We start from the raw sequence: 21,016 nt of genomic DNA on the forward strand, positions 1-21,016 counted from the left end.
TATGGGATCCTCTTTAATGATCCAGCTCTATAAACTATCATTTTGTTTTGATTACTCTAGGCAGCTTTGGAAGAAAGCCTGGCCATTGTGGAGACCCAGACACATTTCTCTTCCATCTTTCCTTTTAAAGGAGGCAGTAAGAGGATTCTTCATGAGAAAATGCTGCAACTGAAAGCTGGAATACAGCAGCCCCTAGAGAAGGGACCTGCTGAGAGGAGAGTGGGTGAGCAGCAGACTCAGCCAGAGGAGACAGGGTCCTCCGCTGTGTCCCACAGCAGGTAAGAGACTCTTTGTTTAGACACTCCACCGTCAGAATTAAATCATTGCCCTCATGGCAGCTTTCAGGTCTGCATCCAGACTCTGTAGCTTAATTATAGGGCTGTCTCTTAAGACCTTCCTGAAAAGTCTTTACAGAAAAGCCTATATGGCTTTTAGTATCAATTACTTTATGTTATTCAGAGAAATTTGGTTTTATTCTAAATAACAATGCATGTATTCACCAAATATATCACCTTCGAGGATGTTTGGGATTTCATGGAATTCTTCCAGTCATGTGAGTAGCGTCTCTTTTCTGCATTGACAGGGACACCTAAGAATCTCCTGTTCTGTCAGGAGATTTCAGGACAATCAGATTGTCCCTGGTTTCTGGTCTGGCAATTTTGATAAGTTCAATTCTTTTTTTTTTTTTTTTATTTTTTTTAACGTTTTATTTATTTTTGAGACAGAGAGAGACAGAGCATGAACAGGGGAGGGTCAGCGAGAGGGAGACACAGAATCTGAAACAGGCTCCAGGCTCCAAGCTGTCAGCACAGAGCCCAACGCGGGGTTTGAATTCACTGACCATGAGATCATGACCTGAGCCGAAGTCGGCCGCTTAACCGACTAAGCCACCCAGGCACCCCGATAAGTTCAATTCTTAAAATAAGCTTACAAAATTGTCAAATAATGGCTGGTTGGCTTGACTTGTCAGCGTTTTTAATGGCTGTATGTTTATAGCTTTTCAAAGGCATTAAAATGATATGGAGTTAATGCATTATACATTTACCTGTGAACACCAGTTACTGACATACTACATCATAACTAACTTGCTTAGTGGTTGGAGCACAGATTTAAAGGTGATAAAATTCAGCTTCATGCTCCATTGGGTACTGTCAATATGTACCACTTAAATTTCCCTGACCCAGAGAAGAATGTTAGAGCTAAAATAACCTTAGAGTCACTTAGTCTCATTTCCTCATTTCAGACCTGAGAACATTCAGGCCCAAAGATATGGTTGCTTGATCAAAGTTGCACAATAGCCTTTTTTGCAGAAATGATATTAAAATCTTGGACTCTTAATTCACAAAGCCTATACCTACTTTGTGAAATGCATTTAAAAAATCATATTCTCATGATTATTTTCATAAAGTCTTTATTTTTAGAGCAGTTTTAAGTTCAGAGCAAAACTGAGTGGAAAGTACAAAGAATTTCCATATATACCCCGTCCCTGCACATGCGTAGCCTCCACCCCCACTATCAACATCCTGCACCAAAGTAGTATATTTGTTACAATCCATGAACCTACATCGACACATCATTATCACTGAGAGTTGTAGTAGTTTACATTAGGGTTCATTCTTGGTGGTGTACATTCTTCGGGTTTTGACAAAAGTATAATGATGTGTATTCACCATTATAGAAACATATAGAATGACTCTTCATTGCCCTAAAAATACTCTGTGCTCTGCCTATTCATTCCTTCCTCCTTCCTAATCCCTGGCAGCCACTGATCTTTTTATTGTTTCCATAGTTTTGCCTTTTCCAGAATGTTATAGAGTTGCAAGCATACACTATGTAGCTTTTTCAGATTGGCTTCTTTCATTTACTAATATACAAATTTTGGTTCCTTCATGTCTTTTCATACTTTGATTGCTCCTTTCTCATTAGTGTTAATAATACTACATTTTTTTCTGGATGTGCCAGTTTATTTATAAATTCACCTACTAAAAGATAAATATCTTGGTTGCTTCCAAGTTTTGGCAATTATGAATAAAGCTGCTATAAGCATTGTGTGCAGATTTTTATGTAGACATAAGTTTTCAACTCATTTGAGTAAATAGTGAGGATAGTTTCTGGATCATATGGTAATGGTATGGTTAGTTTTGTAAGAAACCACAAAACCATCTTCCAAAGTGGCTGTAGCATACTCAGTCACCAGTGAGTGAGAGGATCTGCTGCTCCACATCCTCACTAGTATTTGGTGTTACCAATGCTCGAGATTTTTACCATTCTAACATGTAGTAGTGTCTCATTGTTATTTTAATTTGCAATTCCATAATGACATAAGATGCTGAGGATTTTTCTTTTACTTATTTGCCATCTGCATATCTTCTTTGATGTCTGTTCGGGTCTTTTGCCCATTATTTGATTGGATTGTTCATTTTCTTGTTGTTGAGTTTGGGGAGTTCTTTGTATAATTTTGACAACAGTCCTTTATCAGATAGGTCATTTGCAAATATTTTATCCATGTCTGTGATTTGTCTTCTTATTCTCTTGACCATGCATTTTGCAGAGTGAAAGTTTTAAATTATAATCAAGTCCAGATTATTAATTATTTATTTTATGGATTGTGCCTTTTGATATTTGTGTTTAAAGAGTCATCACCAAACTCAAGATCAGTTAGACTTTCTGCTTTGTTATCTTCTAGGAGGTTTATATTTTGTGTTTTACATTTAGACCTATATGTATTTTGAGCTAATTTTTGTAAAGAATGTAAAGTCCTGTCTAGGTTCAATTTTTTGCATGTAGGTGTCCAATTGTCTAGCACCATTTGTTGAAGGATAATCTTTTCTTCATTGTTCTGCCTTTGTTCCTTTGTCAAAGATCAGTCAACTGTATTTTTGTGGGTCTGTTTCTGGGCTGTTTTGTTCCACTGATTTGTTTATTCTTTCACCAATGTCACACTTTCTGGATTACTTGTACCTTGATCATAAGTCTTGCAGTCGTGGTGTCAGTCCTCTGACTTTGTTCTTCAATATTATGTTGGCTGTTCTGCTTCTTTTGCCTCTCCATGTAAATCTTAGAATTGGTTTGTCAATAGCCACAGAATAACTTGCTGGGATTTTAATTTGAATCTTTGGATGAAGTTGGGAAGAACTGACATCTTGACAATGTTGAGTCTTCCTATCCATAAACATGGAATATCTTTCCATTCATTTAGTGCTTGTTTGATTTCCTTTTATCAGAGCTTTGTTATTTTCCTTATATAGATAGATCTTGTACATATTCTGTTAGAGTTTTACAAAAGTATGTCATTTGGGGGTGCTAAGGTAAATGGTATTGTTTTCAATTTCAAACTCCACTTGTTAATTGCTGGTATATAGGAAAGCAACTGATTTTTGTATATTAACCTTGTATTCTGCAATCTGACTTTAATCACTTTCTAGTTCCAAGAGTTTTTTTTGTCAATCCTTTCAGATTTTCTACATCGACAATTGTGTCACTTGCAAACAAAGACAGTTTTATTTCTTCCTTTCCAATCTGTAAACCTTTTATTTGCTTTTGTTTGTTTGTTTCATTGCATTATCTAGGACTTCCAATATGATGTTTAAAAGGAGTGGTGAGAGGGGACCCCTAACCTTATTTCTGATCCGAGTGGAAAAGCTTCTACTTTCTTACCCCTAAGCATGATGCTGGCTGTTTGTTTTTTGTAAATATTCTTTATCAAGCTGAGGAAATTGTTCCTTCTATTCTTAGTTTGCCAAAATTTTTTTTTCTCATTTCATCATGAATGGGTGTTGTATTTTGTCAAATGTTTTTTCTGCATCTATTAATATGATCATATGATTTTTCTTCATTAGCCTGAATTACAGCAATTGATTTTCAGATGTTGAAGTCAGCTCTCCATCTGGAATACATCTCACTTGGTGTGTTACATAATTCATCAAATACATTGTTGTATTCAATTTACTAATGTTTTGCTGGAGATTTTTGTACCAGTGTTCATGAGAGATATTGTTCTGTAAGATGTTTTTTTTTTTCTTATAATGTCATTGTCTGGTTTTGATAATAGGGTAATGTTAACCTCATACAATGAGTTAGAAAATATCTCCTCTGGTTCTATTTCCTATAGAAAGCCTGTAGAGAATTGGTATAATTGTTTCCTTACATGTTTGGTAGAATTCACTCTGAGCTCATCTGGGCCCAGTGCTTTCTGTTTTGGAAGGTTATTAATTATTGATTCAATGTGTCTAATATACATAGGTCTATTCATATTGTTTATTTATTCTTGTGTGAACTTTGGCAGATTGTGCTTTTCAAGGAATTGGACCATTTCATCTAGGTTATCAAATTTGTGGCCATAGAGTTGTTCATAGCATTTCTTAATTATCCTTTCAGTGTGCATCAGCTCTAGAGTGATCCTCTCTTTTATTTATGGTATTACTAATTTGTGATCTTCTCTCTCTTTTTCCTTTTCTCTAGCCTGCCTAGAGCCTCATTGAGTTTACTGATCTTTTCGAATAACCATATTTTTTAAAAATTACCTAAATAAATTTTAATTGTCATTGTAATAAGTATTATTTATTATCGAGAAACTGGATGGGAATAAATAATAAACCTATAGAATCCAGAATAATAAGTGTATTACAGAAAAAAGGCCTTGCCTTAAAAGTGGAATAGCCTTGTTTATCTCAGAGACCCCTAAAACTCAGAGCAAGAGGATGCATGGTACTGGTAAAGAACACTAGAGTGAGAGTTTGGAACCAAAATTTGTAATAATGATCCTTCCACCAACTAATGATGGAAGCTCAGGTGTATTTCTCCCCACTCCAACTTTACTGAGATATTATCAACATATATCAGGTACATTTCTTACACTTTGTGAGTCTCAATGTCTTCATCTATAAAATAAGATGAGGCCTTTTCCTGCACTAGTATTGTCCACATCTTGAACTGGGATGTTAAAGGGTTTATTAACTTAGTAATTGCAATCAGGACCAAGTCTTAGCCCCTTGTGCACATCTGTATCTGTGTATGTGTGTGTGCACATGTGTGTGGGGTTTTTTTTTTTAAGCTTATTTATTTATTTTGAGAAAGAGAGGGAGAGAGAGAATCCCAAGCAAGCTCCATGCTGTCAGCGCAGAGCCTGATGCGGGCTTGAACTCATGAACTGTGAGATCATGACCTGAGCCAAAACCAAGAGTCAGATGCTTAACCAACTGAGCCACCCAGGCCTCCCCACGTGTGTGTTTTTTGCAAGAGAACACTATGTCAATATTATATCCTGAGGTCTCAGAGCTGAAAGAACAGATGGGAGGAGCATCTTCTTGGTTAGAAAAAGAGAGTAATGAGAGGTGATGAGGGGACCTGGGTAGCCAAAGTTGGTATAAATGAGAAAGTTAGAGGGAGTTGAATGTCAAAAATCTAGAAATAGCAAGATTGAAACCACTAGATCACTAAAATATTAGTTAGAGTTTATTGTGCACATAAAAGTAGTTTGCCACTGGGAGCTCTCAAACCAACAGTGGAATGAGGCTCAAAGGTATATTGTTATAAGACACCTTATATAGTGAGAATGCATAGGTTATTTATTATTTCCAATGATTGGTTACATCATTAGAGTTTTCCTAATGATTGAGGATTGTTTAAAAGTGACCACCTCATGCCAATTTGGGGGAACAGCTTGAATTTCATCTGTGATTTTCAGAGGCATGTGCAAGAAGTGGCCCAAGGTAATTTTTGCTTGTTTTGCAGAATAAGCTAGGTTTGGATTCAGTAATTTTCCTAATAGCATGACAAAAATATCACGGTCATTATCTATTTTAAAATCTTTACTGTTGTATATGGAAGTCTAATCTCCATTGTCTGAGTCAAACCAAAGTGTGTGATTATAGAGTGAGTCTAGAACATGCCCTAAATTACGTCCAGTACCATGAAGGCTTGCTGTGCATAGACAGATTGCCAACAATGAAGTTTGCAATGATTATGGGCCATCCTTTGGCTTCCAAAGTTCCTCCCAGTACCAGATTAACTGGCTGTAAGTATTAATTGAATGGCCAAGGCATGGATACCAAACCTTTTTGTAAAGCCATTTTCCAGTCATCCAAGCATGTATAGGAGCTGGTTCTAACACTGAGAGTCTTCCTGAGCATTTAAGTGTCTACATAACCAACAATCATTTTGATTAGTAAAGGAAGGTATGCATTGAATGGTAGGCCTTAGTGAGTAGAGAAAATCCCTAACAGAAAAAGGAACATGGGTGTGAATGTTCTGTATTAATTTGTAAAGCAGTAATATCACAGTAATTGTTATTAAAATGAGTCCTGGAAAAAGATAGGGGATCTAACAGAATCTTGTTCTGAGTTCTTTGCCTTGTCTGCTTCAAGGGAAATTTTTTTTTCCTGGAAATCCTTAATGTTAAGTTAGCCGTAGGTTGACAAGTCCAAGAGTTGAGGGGGAGGGGGTTTCTCTTGGATTGAGAGACATGGACCCAAGGTTTAATACCCTGTAATTTAACTAGTGTATGAAAAAAAACAGAACCTGGTAGAGCCCTTTTCATAGAGGTTCAAGTGTTGTTTTTCATTTATATCTGTTTCAGAATACCCAGTCTCCAGGTTCCAGTGTATGAAGTATAAAGTTTTCACCAGGCACAGAAGGTCTCTAAAAACCTCCTTGACCTGTTGAATATAAGTTTTTGAATATTGTATCAGTACTTTAAAGTCATATTAGAATTTACAAGGGCAGGATGTGCATGGGGCTTTATCATTAAAGGCATGGATTCATAAGGTGTTCATTTATGTTTCCCAAAAGGTGTTGATCTCACTGTCATAAGGCCTAAGGGTAACACTTTAGGCTAAGGTGTTCCTGTGGTTTCAGTCAATTTTGCCAGTTTTACTCTTAGGATATCATTGGTACATTGAACCTTCCCTAAAGACTGAGGGTGATAGAGACAATGATAGTGTCATAACGTTTGAATAACCTTGTTTAGTTGTTTTATAACCTATCCAGGTAAACTGAGTCCTTTATCACTTGAAATTTCATCTGAGATTCCCCACAGTGGAAAAGGATTTTCTAATAATTTCCTTGCGACTGTGGTGATCATCAGCTTGCCAACATGGGAATCCTTCTACCCATCTAGAAAATAGATATACCATTACAAGTACATAGTGATAGCCCACAGAAGGAGAATTTTGAAAAAGTATCAAATGAAAATGTTCAAATGGTCCAGACAGTGGGGGAGCAGCCCCTGGAATTAGGTTAAATGGTTTCTCCCAGGTTATATGATTGACAGGTTAATCATTGAATATAAACGCATCGTGCGAATTTAGAACAATCACCCCACTAATATTTTTCAGAATTCGACATTTGGTCAATTCCATGGTGGGTAGTCACATGAAGCACTTGCAAGAGTGGTGATGGAGGGATTCAGGAGGCACCAGCCAGTCATGTGTACCCTCCCCAAATCCTCTTTTTATGATAAATCTGTATCCTTCTTGGTGCCACTTTTGGTTTTCAGCATCAAATACCATTTTTTGTCTATTACACAGTTGTCTTAAGTAATCTGATGTGGATCTACAGTGGAGTATAGGTTATGGAAATTCAGGAGAATGGCTTTACCAAAAGGTTTAGTATCTGTCCCTTGGCCATTTTATGGCGTTTATTTAAAGTTCTGGTACCTTAGGAATCTCTTGAGTAGGAACCTTAGCATGAAAGTCAGCCATTTGTTTTGGGGGGCACCTGTCTGGCTCAGTCGGTGGAACACGTGACTCTTGATCTCAGGGTTGTGAGTGTGAGCCCCACACTGGGTGTAGAGACTACTTGGGAGGAAAAAAAAAAGTTTTTGTTTCCAGAGCATACCACAGTGATGAACTACTCTGAAGATATACCTGCTATTCGTGTAAATATTTGCAGTTTTTTCTTTTGTCAATTCACAGGCTCCAGTGAGAGCCAAACAACTCTGCAGGTAGGGCTGAATTAAATAAAGGAAGGGCTCCTCTTTCTAGTAATTCATGTTGCGTAGTGACAGCATATTTGTCTTGATATTTTCCTTCAGAGTTTTTGGCATAGAGTACTAAATCCAGACAGGCCAATAGGGTTTCTTGTAAATCTAATCTAGGAGTTTGATTTGAGGAGACCAATTCAACAGTTTGAGTCTCTCCTTTGTTTGATAAGGGTAGGAAGGTAGCAAGATTTGAGGAGACGCAGGAAAGAACACTCAGGAGACAGGAGGAGGATCTCACAAGATGTTGTCTACTAGCTGAGAAATGGTATGTATGCTCAGTGTTTGGCAAACTTGCTACAGCATGAGGAACCTATAGATTTATTTCATTTCCTGAACAAGTTTCAAGAATTCCATAATTTTAGCAGATGCAGCTACGCCCTTTAAACAATTTGGGTATGCCCTGGCCTTTGGATGCAGTTGTAAGCTATAATAGGCTATAGGTCTATTTTTTCCTTCATTTCTTGAGTAAGGGCTCCCAAAACTGATTGTTACATTCTTGAACAAACAACGTAAAAGGTTTAGTATAGTGAGTAAGTCCCAATGAAGGAAGATTCGGTAATGCCCATTTAATTTCAGTAAAGGCTTCCTCACGTTTGTTTTCCAAGGAAGAGGTTCTTGAGCATTAATCTTAGTTCATAGAGTAGAGAAGCTAACTAGGAAAGGTTAGGGACCCAGGACTGACAATATTCTGCAAGTCTGAGGGCACTGATATTTCACAGAGCTCCCCAAGTGAGGACAGGATCTTTCTTAAGGGCAAGGGTTTTTTGCATCAGTGGAAAATGCATACGATCCCTGAGAGGACATTTAGGACAGGAACACAGTGAGAGATGAGTGGAGGTTTGTAAGAACTTCTCTTTTCCAGAATTGGAAAAATGTTTACTGAGAGCCTCCTTTGTGTTCGGCTGTGTCCATAAGATGACCAAAATACTCCAGGCTCTGAAAGAGCTCTTAGTCTAGGAACCAGCATCTGCCTAATGATGTGAGAAATGTTGGTCAGAAATGTGAATAAAGTATAGCATCATTTAGAAGGTTCAAATAGAGTTTGATGCTTCCTGAGGGTGACCTGTCCTGATCGCCATCCTGGCTCTTTCCAATGCCTGGATTAATGTACTAAACCAGTGACTCTGGGCTTCAGGAAAATTTCACCTCCTCAGGAAATAACTAGCACCCATGCTCCCTGTTAGCACAATACAGATTACACTGCCAAGGTCTCCAAGAGAAACTGGTGAAATCAGAAGCCATTGATTCTGCTCTGGCACACCTGCGGAAACCGAGGGGACGTCAGGTTGGTCTGATAAACTCACCATTATCAAAGTAATGATAATATGTCTTTGATAAGTTAAATGCTTTACTGGGATTGCTGTCCTCATCCCAACATTTAAAATAAAGTTTGGGGCGCCTTGGTGACTCAGTCAGTTAAACATCCGACTCTTGATTTCAGCTCGGATCATGATCTCACTGTTTGTTAGTTTGAGCCTCACAGTGGGCTCTGCGCTGATGGTGTGGAGCCTGCTTGGGATTCTGTCTCCCTTTCTCTCTGTCCTTCCCTGCTTGCTATCTCTCTCAAAATAAATAAAAATTAACTTAAAGTCAATCCTGACCATATTTCTAAAAAGGTGAAATAGTCCTTTTGCCCTCATTTGCAGATGATGAAACTGAGGCACAAAGTAGTAAAGTGACTTTCCAAGTTTGCAGTGGGAGCATAGAGCATACTGGGGCTACAGTCTAGGCCTGCTGCTTCCTGCTTCATCCGTCCAGCTGTGTTGCCTCCCTCAGGAACAAGATGAACTAAAACCTCCTCTTCTACTCTCCTCTATGACAAATAGTAGTCGTGTTGGGCAGGATATTATGGGATACTAAATTGGTTCAGATCATTTCTTGGAGATCATTTTTCAGATCACTCTTTTGAACCCTACAAGCAAAACACTGCACTAATTAGTTACACCAGAGCATACAGACATGGTAGAATACAGTGGGTAGACTAAAGGAGCTTGAAGATGTCCTAGCAATGGAGCCTTAGCTATTTATAGGAAAAACATAGATAGGTCCATCCTGGTGAGAGAACAAGTGGTCTCTTCTCACATGATGGTTTTCCTTTCGACTTTCCAATTAAAGCCTGACTTTTTTTTTTACTGTACTGAAATGGTTTATTAAACTGAAGAGATGGATTGGGAACAGATTTTAAAGCAGAACTAGGGAAGAAAAGCTGATTCCATTTTCAGATGTACAGGCCTGGGGAAAGACACTTTTAGAAGGAGGCTTTCAAACAGAAGAAGGCTTTGTTTTCCTTTCTTCATTCCCTTTGCCACATTCAGGTCCCTAAACACGTGCTAATTCAGTGTAGGGGTTTTGGGGGTGAAATTCTCTAAGTGTCTTCTGCTGAAGTACCACAACCTGTCAGTCACCTCTTTCCTCACTTACTGTTTCTTCCCCTCTTTAGGAAATGCCATTCCTTGATCCAGGATCAGGCTCGAGAGTTGACCCACCTGCGGCAGACGATGAGAGTGGGGAGAACTTTCTCTTCCCTTCTCATTCAGCATGTCAGGAACACAGTGAAAACCTTTGAGGAGCTCCTCAGCAGCAATAAAATTGACCACTGCATGGAGCAGCGCTTCCGTGAGCAGCTGGCCAAGGGGAGCCAGCTGGCAGAGAGCCTTGCCAGCAAATTCAGCACAGGTAAGCCGGCCCCAGGGCCCAGGAAGACTTTCAGTCCCTCCCAAGGACCAAGGCTCAGACCAGCCCATATCCATCGACAAGTGACTTTTCAATCTGATGTCCCGCTCTGTAGTCACCACCTTGGAAGCATGGTGGAGTCAGGACTGGCTGGTGAGGAGCACTGAGAAGAAGTACACCGGATTGAGGATGCCCAGATGAGGGCCACAGCCCTGCCATCTCTCATGGGATATGGCCACTCGGGCAAAAGGCATCTCTGGCAGGTGATAGCATTTATCTGAAACTAACTGGCAGAAAGGGAAGTAGAACAGGGGCAGCTGGGTGCTGTGAACAGAGCCCCAAACCAGGATCTGAAGACCCTGGCTCTAGCCTGTATGTGTTCATTGCCAGCTCCGGACACGTTCATATTTCTCTTGATTTCTGTTTCCTCACAAAAAAAGTTAGGTCAAATAATACCAGCATGATTGTCCCAGGGATCAGATCAGCAATATTAATCAGTGCACTTCCAAAACATGATCAAACAACCATGCTGATTTGGGCATAGTTTAGACACTGTATAGACTGGTACCTGGTTGTGGGAACATTAGTTCAGGTGCCTTTTTCATAGAATAGTCCCTGGAGCACCAAGGACGCATAGGCTTGAGGCCACTGTGTGGGCTCCTGGTGGCAGATGCAGAGGTGGGACAGGGATGTCTGTCACCTCTACAGAGATAGGAGTAGGTTCTGCATGAAAACTGTGGCCAAGCACACAGAGGCAGGACTGGGAACCAGCTCTGTGGCAGAACTGGGAGACTCTGGTTGGAGTGGTCCAGAGCCACCAGACAAGTAGCTCAAGACCTGTAGGAAAAGAGACATTTAGCTTTTGACTCTGATCCAGGGCAGAGCAAGTAAAGATAATGGCCTTTGTGGTGGGCTCAGGAAAGCCCACCAGACAAGTTCTCCAAAGTCTCAAGCCAATGTCTCCTGAGAAGATTCAGAGTATCTTGGACTGGAGCATCAAATAGTCACATCTCATCCCAGAGAAAATTCAGAGTTTGTCTGTAATCTGGGAAATAAGACCTGCTTAAATTATGACTGGTCCTTTTTGAATCTGGTTTTCAGATGACTGCATAAGTGAGAAGAATCAAACAGGACACATGCTGCGGACCCTCAGGTAACTCTAGATTCTCAGGGGCTGTGAAACAATCTGGTGAAGGATTTATAAGCAGGAGCTCTCACATCCCATAAAAAAACAGATGGCTGATTATCATTATGTCTCCTTGGTGATGAAGTGGTCTCGTTTCTTTTTTTTTTTTAATTTATTGTTATTTTGGTCCCATTCTCATATTCAATCACCAATTTAGCAATACAGAGCTGCTCTAACCTTAGGAGTCTCCTGTACCCCCGGGATCAGCTCTGATTTCTCTCAGATCTTTAAAGACCAGAGTAAGGGGCGCCTGGGTGGGTCAGTCAGTTGAGCATCCGACTTCGGCTCAGGTCATGATCTTGCGGTCCGTGAGTTTGAGCCCCACATCGGGCTCTGTGCTGACAGCTCAGAGCCTGGAGCCTGTTTCAGATTCTGTGTCTCCCTCTCTCTCTGACCCTCCCCCATTCATGCTCTGTCTCTCCCTGTCTCAAAAATAAATAAACGTTAAGAGAAAAAAAATAATTAATTAATTAAAAAAAAAAAAAAGATATAAAAAAAAAAAAAAAAGTAAAGACCAGAGTGAGATTATATCTGGTTTCTTTAAGGGTGACCCAAGAGGTACTGGCACATGATAAATAACTACAAATTTTTCTTGCAAAAAAAGAGATTTATACTCCATGACCATACTTAGGGAAGGAAGTCTAGAAAGTACAAGACACCTAGGAAGCCTCATTGCCTTGGGAAGCAGTTTTAAACAGGCCACTGCAAATACTACTGAGCACATCGTGTTCACAGAGTGCGAACCTCTGGGTGTCTTATGAAGGAACCATGAGTATTATTTAAGGGGCCTAATGGGTCTTCTCTCTTCCTCAGGATGTTTGTGGCCAAGGCACTGGGCAACTGTTGTCCTCCCCTGTCCCCCACTCTCCACCCCCAAACAAATGGTTTGCCTTCTCCTCTGAAGGAACAGTCTCCTTGACTTCTGGGGCTTCTCCCATGGGCTGCCAGATTGCTACAGCTATGTCATTCAGGTGACCTTTATTTTCCCTCTGTCTTTCTTACCCCGCCAGTATCTTAAGGGAGATGCATACAAAGGGTAAAGTGCCAGAAGCTCTAAAGACCAAACAGCAGGCCCAGCCCCAGACTCTGCCCCAGATCCAGTCCAGCAGCCATGCCCAGTCTGCTGCCCATCACTCCTCCAGCAGCACCTCCCTGCTTCATGAAGAGCAAGAAGTACACCCTGCAGTGGCTGTGGCCAGTGAGTACCCAGACAGCATCCTGTTGCTAGGTGCTTGCTCCTTTGTCTACACCAAGAGTAGGTATCTTTGCAGCCAGGCCCTACAGATCCCCTGTGATGTACCTGGTGGGGCACAGGTCTGGGACTCGGTGCCAAGCACAGGCCCCAAGGGTGTCAGGCAGCTCTTCTCCATTCCTAACCCCACACGTCATCAGCCACTAGACCTCCTCTGACACATACACGGTATTGGACTTGAGGGGTGGGGTCATGAGTTGGGAAGGGAAAGGGGCAAATGCTCCCTTATCACTGCAATCCCATCACATCATGTTTCAGGCCATGGGCATGAACATCACTAATATTGGGTCTCTGATCTTGGAATCTCTGGGGTAAACAGTCACAGTTCTTATTTTCTGTTTATTACTAAACATTCTTTATCATTTGTGGATTTATAGATCCCATCCATCATTCTAATAATTCAGCTGTAATGTCCTCTGAACCCTCAGTATCTGGGACGTGTCTCAGGTTCAGGCTGAACCCATCGCCAACTTGCCTCTCCCCAGAATTCCCCAAGGAGGGCACTTGGGTAGCCTCGGTGCGGAGGAGGAACAGCATACATTTAAAATCAAACCTTCATTTTTTCCTGCTCAGCTTTCTCTTTAATTTTCCTCCTGAGAAAAGCATTTCTGTTTTTAGGGAACTGTATCAATCAAATTCTGGTGTAAATAATACTGAGAAACCAACCTTAGTCTGATTTTTTTTTTTCCTGAATTGACTGTTTTAAGCAATGAATGAGCCATATTGGGATTTGACCTGATACTATTCCTGTTTCTCATTTTACCCTGAGGATCAGAGCAGCATAATGTTTCCCCCGGGATTATAGCAACCAAGGAAAGAAAGGAAATTCACATTTATTGAACATCTGGTATGCTCACATTACTAACTACGCATCTTGCCTTTAATTTAATCAGCATAACCATCCCCTCAAGTAGTTGGTGGTGTCCCAGTTTTACAAGGCTGAGGACACTGAGGCTCAGTGAAGTCAGGACACTTACTGAAGAGTGGCCAGCTTGGGATGGCATTCACTGTGAGCCTGACTCAACAGCTCAGACCGTCCACTGCACGGCAGCCTGAGCAGTCAGGGACCAAGCAGGGAGGGCGTCACCTCTTCACACATATCTTTTGCTGGGTTTCTGGAGCCGGTGTTTTCCCCACTCCACTCTTTCTGGCAATGGTGTAGCCTCTGCAGATGAGACAAGTCCCTATGGACATTGCACTTTTGTCCACGGATTTATGAATGAATGAGCTGTCCTTGATGTGTATGTGACATCTTCCAAGGGGCCCAGGGGAGTTTTACCTACATCCTTGAATTCAGTTGCCCAGAGTCACTTGACCCAAACTCAGGGCCACCCTGGGAGACAGCAGAAGGGCAAACACACCTTCCCCCTCACCGACAATTCCTACCACAACTGGTAGGGAAGGCCACATCTCAAGTGGCCTCATCGCATTGCATCACCCCTATTTTCTGCCACCTTCTTCTTCTCTGAGGGAGATTGAAACCCTTCTTTGTTCCATCTGAAGTCATTATCCTCTCAGAGGGGCATTGGCTTATCACTGCTCCTCCTCTGTTTTTTGGACCAAACTTTGTAGAACAGTTAACAAGCAGTGTGACTGGTGGGGCAGCTTCCCGGTGAGGTGAAACCCTTCTCACAAGAGGCTGCTCCCTGTTGCTTTCTGCGTACAGCATAGGGCATGTTTTCTGTGCATGTGGCGAGGGGAGACTGGGACGTGAAATGCTGATCACTGTCACCGATGGACCTGGGACTCCTGTGGCCGTGGTTGAGTGTCAGCTGGTTTTCTAGGGAGGGGATAAAGGAGGTTTGAAAGGGGGTGGGAAAAGAAAAAGAACAAAGAAACAATGAATTTAGTTTACATTAAACAAAGAGAAGAAAGGGGTTGGAAATCACCTTTTGATTGAGTTCCTACATTGTTGGGCATTGTGTTAAAGACTTAATGGTAGGCTACCTTACGCTTTTTTTTCACAGTGATGCTAATTATAACTGGTTTTATGTAAGACCATACATAATGGAAGGAGAAGACCTACTGGATATTGATTCAAGTGCATAGTTCCTTAGAGGAACTTGACTTGGTTGGAAAACAAGGACTTCACTCCTATCTGCTTAGAGGAGAAACTTGCCAGACAATTTAAGCTATATTTAAGAATTATTTTTACAGTCTTTTGAGCCATTCTGGGTGAGATCCAAATCACCACTTGCCTTCCTCAGAGACCCCCTCAGCCTCAGTAGGCATCCAGAGTAGGAGGCAGGAGGAGTGGGAGCCACCAGGAGCGTCACCCTGTCTCAGTTCTCTGCACAACGGCCATAACCGGAGGCCATTTTCCCTTTCTCTTCCTCCTCCAACAACCCCCAATCGAGAACAGTCTCAGGAAGGATTAGCCACTGTGTCACTGGCAAGGGCATAGACTGTCCAGTGAATATATTACCTGTTCACAGACTAGCAAAATGCTCATGTCCTTAACCTTGTGATTTGTAAGATCTGCAGTGATTTCTGCTACAGAAGGAAACATTTCTGAAGTGCCTCCATAGAGAAAGGCAGGAGAGCGGCCCCTCTACTTTTCCTGTGCATATATTGTGACCCTCAGATAGTACATCTAACCACCACTTCTTTGCTTTTCCTTTTTTTAAATTCAAGTATAGTTAGCATACAGCGTTATATGAGTTTCAGGTGTACAATATAGTGATTCAAGAATTCAATAAATTTCTCAGTGCCAATCATGGTAATGTACTCTTAATCTCATCTATGCCACCATCCTTCACCCACCTCCTCTCTATATTTAAGAGTCTGCTTTTTGTTTATTTCTCTTTTTTTGTTCATTTGTTTTGTTTCTTAAATTTCACATATGAGTGAAATTATATGATATTTGTCTGCTCTGACTGACTTCTTTCACTTAGCATTATATCCTGTAACTCCACCCATGTTGTTGCAAATGGCAAGACTTTGCAACAAAAGGCTGAGTAATATCCCATTATATATAAATACCACATCTTCAAGGCACCTGGGTAGCTCAGTTGGTTAACTGTCTGACTTCAGCTCAGGTCAAGATCTCAGGGTTCGTGGGTTTGAGCCCTGCATCAGGCTCTGTGCTAACAGCTCAGAGGCTGGAGCCTGCTTCAGATTCTGTGTCTCTCTTTCTCTCTCTACCCCTTCCCCCGCTCATGGGTGGACACTTGGGCTGCTTCCATAATTTGGCTGTTGTAAATAATGCAGCAGTAAACATAGGGGTGCATGTATCTTTTCAAGTTAGTGTTTTTGTTTTCTTAGTGTAAATACCAGGTAGTGAAATTATGGGATCATATTGGTAGTTCTACTTTTAATTTTTTGAGGAACCTCCATACTGTTTTCCACAGTGGTTACACCAGTTTGCATTCCCATGAACAGTGCACAAGAGTTCCTTTTTCTCCACATCCTCACTCGCCAACACTTATTTCTTATGTTTTTTGTTTTAACCATTCTGATGAGTGTGAGGTGGTACCTCATTGTGGTTTTGATTTGCATTTCCCTGATAATGAATGATGTCGAGCATCTTTTCATGGGTCTATTGGCCATCTGTATGTCTTTGGGAAAATGTCTATTCATGTTGTCTGTCCATTTTTTATTGGATTGCTTGGGGGGTTTGGGGGTTGAGTTATATAAGTTTTTTATATATTTTGGATATTAACCTCTTATTGGATACATCACTTGCAAAACATTCTCATTCAGTATGTTGTCTTTTTGTTTTGTTGATGGTTTCCTTCACTACACAAAAGCTTTAAATTTTGGGGTAGTCCCAATAGTTTAATCTTGCTTTTGTTTCCCTTCCTTATCATGAAAAATGTTGCTATGGCTGATGTTAGAGAAATGACTGCCTGTGCTTGGGGTGTCTCTCACATCTGCTCTGGTCTGAATTCCATGGATTACTGTATTAGTTTTCTAAGGCTGCTATAACAAAGTATCACAAACTGCGTGTTTTAAAACAACAGACATTTGTTTTGCCCACGTTCTAAAGGCTAGAAGTCTGAAATCGAGGTGTCAGCAGGGCCATGCTCCATTTTCCTTGCTTCTTCCTAGTTTCTGGTGGTTGCTGGGAGCTTCCCTTGGCTTGTAGAAACATCTCTCTGGTGTCTGCCTCCTGACTCCCTTGTCGTGTGGTTTCCTCCCCCCGTGTGACTCTATCCGTGTCTCCTCTCCTGTCCTTGTAAGGACATCAGTCATATTGAATGTAGGTCCACACTAATCCAATATCATCTTGTCCTAAATCATTTCATCTGCGGCAACCCCATTTTCAGATACAGTCACATTCTGTGGTTCCAGGTATGGACATGACTTTGGAGGACACTATTCAACCCAGTATAATTATTTTTAAAACGCTTTATTTCTGACTTCCCATCCATTTCTTCCTCACATTCCTTTCTGGACAGATGTCAGCGCAGCCACTCCTGCTGATTCAGCATCATTGCTCAGCGACCATTCAGATGCCAGATCCACCCAGCCCTCCTATCCTCTGAGTGGCACCACACAACTGAGTGGGACACCAGAACCTGGGTACCATGGCAGCAGTGGCCCATGGGATGAGACGAGGCCTCAGAAAATGAACGCGTCTGGGTGCCTCTCCTCCTTCTCCTCATTGTACCGGCCCAACTCCAAGCCTTCTGGTAAACACAAAAGAGTAGATGGTGACAATGGAGCCTATGGATGGGGGCGAACACATTCTTCCTGGGCCCAAGGATTCTTATTCCCCTGTTAGATCCTGGCTCACAGAAGTGGGTGAGATGAAGGGACAGTATACTGTGGCTCAGCCAGAGAACAAGATTCCAGCCCAGTGCTGGTCCTTTCTAAGTGCGTCTCCCATTCCCCTTACCCAGAGATTCACGCTGAGCAGGAGAATCCCGGAAGTCAGGGGCATTCTGAGGTGCTCTACAGACAGGATGAGTTGCCTCGTATTCATATGCTCCCTTTGCCCTGTGCTACAATCTTCTGCGGCCTACATGTAGACTGTTCTTGGAGTTCCCAGCTCAAGCTACCCTGGGGAAGATCTTCCTTCGGTCAAGAGCTATTTATTGTAGGATGGGAGACTATTTCTACAGTTATACACACATGCCCTTTGTATGCAATTACTGAGTCAGTCTTGCCTCTCAAATTTTGCTAGTAGTTTAGAGCCAGGCATCCTGGCACCAGTGACCCAGGGTGCACCCATGGAGAAGAATGGCTTGAAGGAGCTCAGTTCCTGGGACTGAGACAGTGTAACAATAAGACATTTGAAATTCTCAGAAAAACCTTACCCTAAGCAAGATGTCCTAGTGGATGAAGCCTATTCTTGGCCTCTTTCCCCTTCCCTTTGTGCATCCTCTGACTTCTTCAGAGGTGCTCCTTTCTCTCCTATTCCTCCTTCAGGTCCTGATACCTCCCCAGGCCCTTCCTTGTCACTCTTCACCAAAAGTGGTTAAAGGAAAATACTCAGCATCCCTTATTATTCACTGCCTGATTTAATTTCATATGCATTTACTCTAGCCTTTCTATTAGTGGATGGGTGGTAAAGGTTTTCAGTCAGGGATCATCAGGTAGGATAGGTATGAGGTAGAGAGGAGGCCTCTGGACTGTGACCAAAGGAGGTAGACCAACTGGCCAGTCCTGCCTGGAGACCTGTAGCAGTTTCCACCCTTGTTTTCCAGCCCAGGATCCATCTCCCTCAGATGTACTCAGCCTTCATCTGGGAGGAGGCCCTGTGGAGTTTCCTTCCAGAGGGCCATCTTGTGTTTGAAAGCCCAGGAGCTCTTTAAACAAAGCTGCCTGGTGCTTCCTGGTGCCCAGGTGAGAGAAGGAAGTTGACAGGAGTACGGGGACGGGCAGGGATCTTGCAGAGAAGTCCTGGGCAGGCTCCATAGCTGCCTGTGAGCAAGTGGCCTTCCTCACCTCCTACCTCTCCCATGTCTTGGTGGGATGCAACAGGGGCTGACCTACTGGAAAAGAACCTTGTTGAGATCCAGAACCTGCGCCAGCGCCTGGAGGAGTCCGTCTACATCAACGACCGCCTGCAGGAGAGGCTGGGAGACGTGCTCAGCAATGCTGACCGAGGAAAAAGTAGGAAAGACCAAAACTGGTTCCGTCCACATCTAGAGTCTCACAAGGGCATTTAGGTTTGCAGTTAAAAAGCACATCAGTGTGCTGTACCCTAGTCTTCCTCACAGTCCACCAGAGAGGGAAGCAGGGCAGGCGTCATTGTCCCTACTCTATAAATGAAGACACTGTCTTGCCCAAGGCAGGGCTGTGTCTCACGCCCAGCACTGTCTGACATGATGCCCATTCTTGTGACTCCCTGTACATCCTGGTGCCACACCTGGCTTCTGGCCTGACTGGCAAGTGGTGGAACCAAGACTTGCCATGATGCCCACGTCAGCCGAGGGTGGACCACATCCCACCTTCACGCCACCACCACAGGCTCTGGGTACCACCTGCCACTTCCCATATGCAAATGGCCCATGTTCCTGTGCTTTCCACACGATGCTCTCACTTGGAGACTGGTACTTCCACATCCCTTCTCCCTTGCCAAGCTCAGAAGAATGGCGACCAGGGCTCCTACAACCTCACAGCGGCAACTGAGTGGTGGGCAAGTCCGTCCCGCAACTGCAGCCACTGTGCATGAGTGTTTGGTCCAGCGTGGTGTGACTCAGCCACATCACAACCGTTTCCCAGTTCAGGCAGCCCCCAGGTTTTCTGCATGGCTGAGCCTGAAACTTTGGTGTATACAGGAAAGTACATCTTTGAGAGCATCTGTTTCCCAGATGTATGACTTTTTTGTTGTTTTTTGTTTTTTTACTCCCTGTGACAGTATCCACCTCTGGCTTCCATGGGTAGAACCCAGAGTCTGTGCCTCAGCTCTGCAACTAGAAAAGGGCCTTTGGGAAAGCAAACTGGAGCCTTCAGGCTGACAGAGGGCAAACCCCAAACTTGGTCACTTTCATGTTCCACCTTTCCACAGCAGTACCCAGCTGCAGAAGCAAGCAGAAGAGGCTGGAGAGTAAAAAAATTGCCCAGCCCCACACGGGCCAAAATTGTAAGTTATTTTCAATTTGGATAAGGCTGCTTCTTATAAGGGCCTGTCTACACATTCCTGGACTCTAAACTCTAGGAGTCACTAGCTCTGGGAAATTCACATTTCATGTATTTGTCCCTTGCTCTGTGCAATAACCAGGGAGTCACTGGCTGCGAACTGGATACCAGCTTGGTGTCTCCCTCCCTCCCTTTCCACTTCCAGCTGAGTGTGAATAAGGAAGGAAAGGGATGTCAGTTTCTGTTTGGAGCAGTCAGTGTAGAGTTCCCTGAGCCCTTCCTGATGTCATTGCAGCTCTGTCTCTCCTTCCGTAGGCAGTGCCCAGTCAGCTCCAGAGGTCTCCCCGGCCACCCCTCACACATGCGCTCAGAGTCACTCTTACTGCTCTGCTCAGGACACCTTGTGACATGATGTCTGGAGGGTCCGGAAGAACGTTCTCCAGAACTTTCCCAGCCCTATCAACAGCATTCTTGGGTGTGAACTTGGAGGCATCGACATCACCTTTAAATGAATGGATCAAATTAATAAATTCTTATTTAAAAATTATCGTTTACATATATTTATTGAATTCCTATAAAGAGTAAAATTTGTGAGGAAAGAACGAAACCCATAATGGCCAGAAGTTCATAGAAAAGGTTAAAGAAAAAATGAGATTTCGCTATTAGTTACTTAATTTTTTTGCAGAGCACTTCTTTATTATGACAATATATAAAACAAATATAACTTTAAATGTTTATAACTACAACTGTACATTACTAAGACTGCTAGTATTGTTCAGCTTGCTCAAATTTAGGGGAATAGCTTATATGTAATTCTTGAAATTCACTGACCTTCATAAAAATGTGGGATTGAAATGCATGTATACATTTTTCATGTATATAAATTTCACTCTCC

At 42.3% G+C, this 21,016-nt stretch overlaps 1 protein-coding gene across 6 annotated transcripts in view; it reads left to right on the forward strand.

Annotated features, from left to right (window-relative positions):
- The window catches only part of LOC121021098 (myomegalin), a 48,975-nt gene extending 28,307 nt beyond the window's left edge, over positions 1–20,668 (forward strand). The window contains exons 2-10 of one of the 6 annotated variants that reach the window (XM_040461319.1): positions 61–278; positions 8,157–8,246; positions 10,422–10,657; positions 11,756–11,807; positions 12,851–13,038; positions 17,493–17,726; positions 19,021–19,152; positions 20,051–20,125; positions 20,437–20,668. In XM_040461319.1, the coding sequence (XP_040317253.1) occupies positions 160–278; positions 8,157–8,246; positions 10,422–10,657; positions 11,756–11,807; positions 12,851–13,038; positions 17,493–17,726; positions 19,021–19,152; positions 20,051–20,125; positions 20,437–20,528 (1,218 nt within the window). In that variant the 5' untranslated portion in view covers positions 61–159 and the 3' untranslated portion in view covers positions 20,529–20,668. The other 5 variants (XM_040461321.1, XM_040461320.1, XM_040461324.1 and 2 more) reach the window with 5 other exon arrangements.
- The last annotated feature ends 348 nt before the right edge of the window (positions 20,669–21,016 follow it).

The sequence above is a fragment of the Herpailurus yagouaroundi genome, unplaced genomic scaffold (genome assembly GCF_014898765.1).
Source record: "Herpailurus yagouaroundi ecotype Mexico unplaced genomic scaffold, PumYag 254, whole genome shotgun sequence".
Taxonomy (NCBI): Eukaryota; Metazoa; Chordata; class Mammalia; order Carnivora; family Felidae; genus Herpailurus; species Herpailurus yagouaroundi.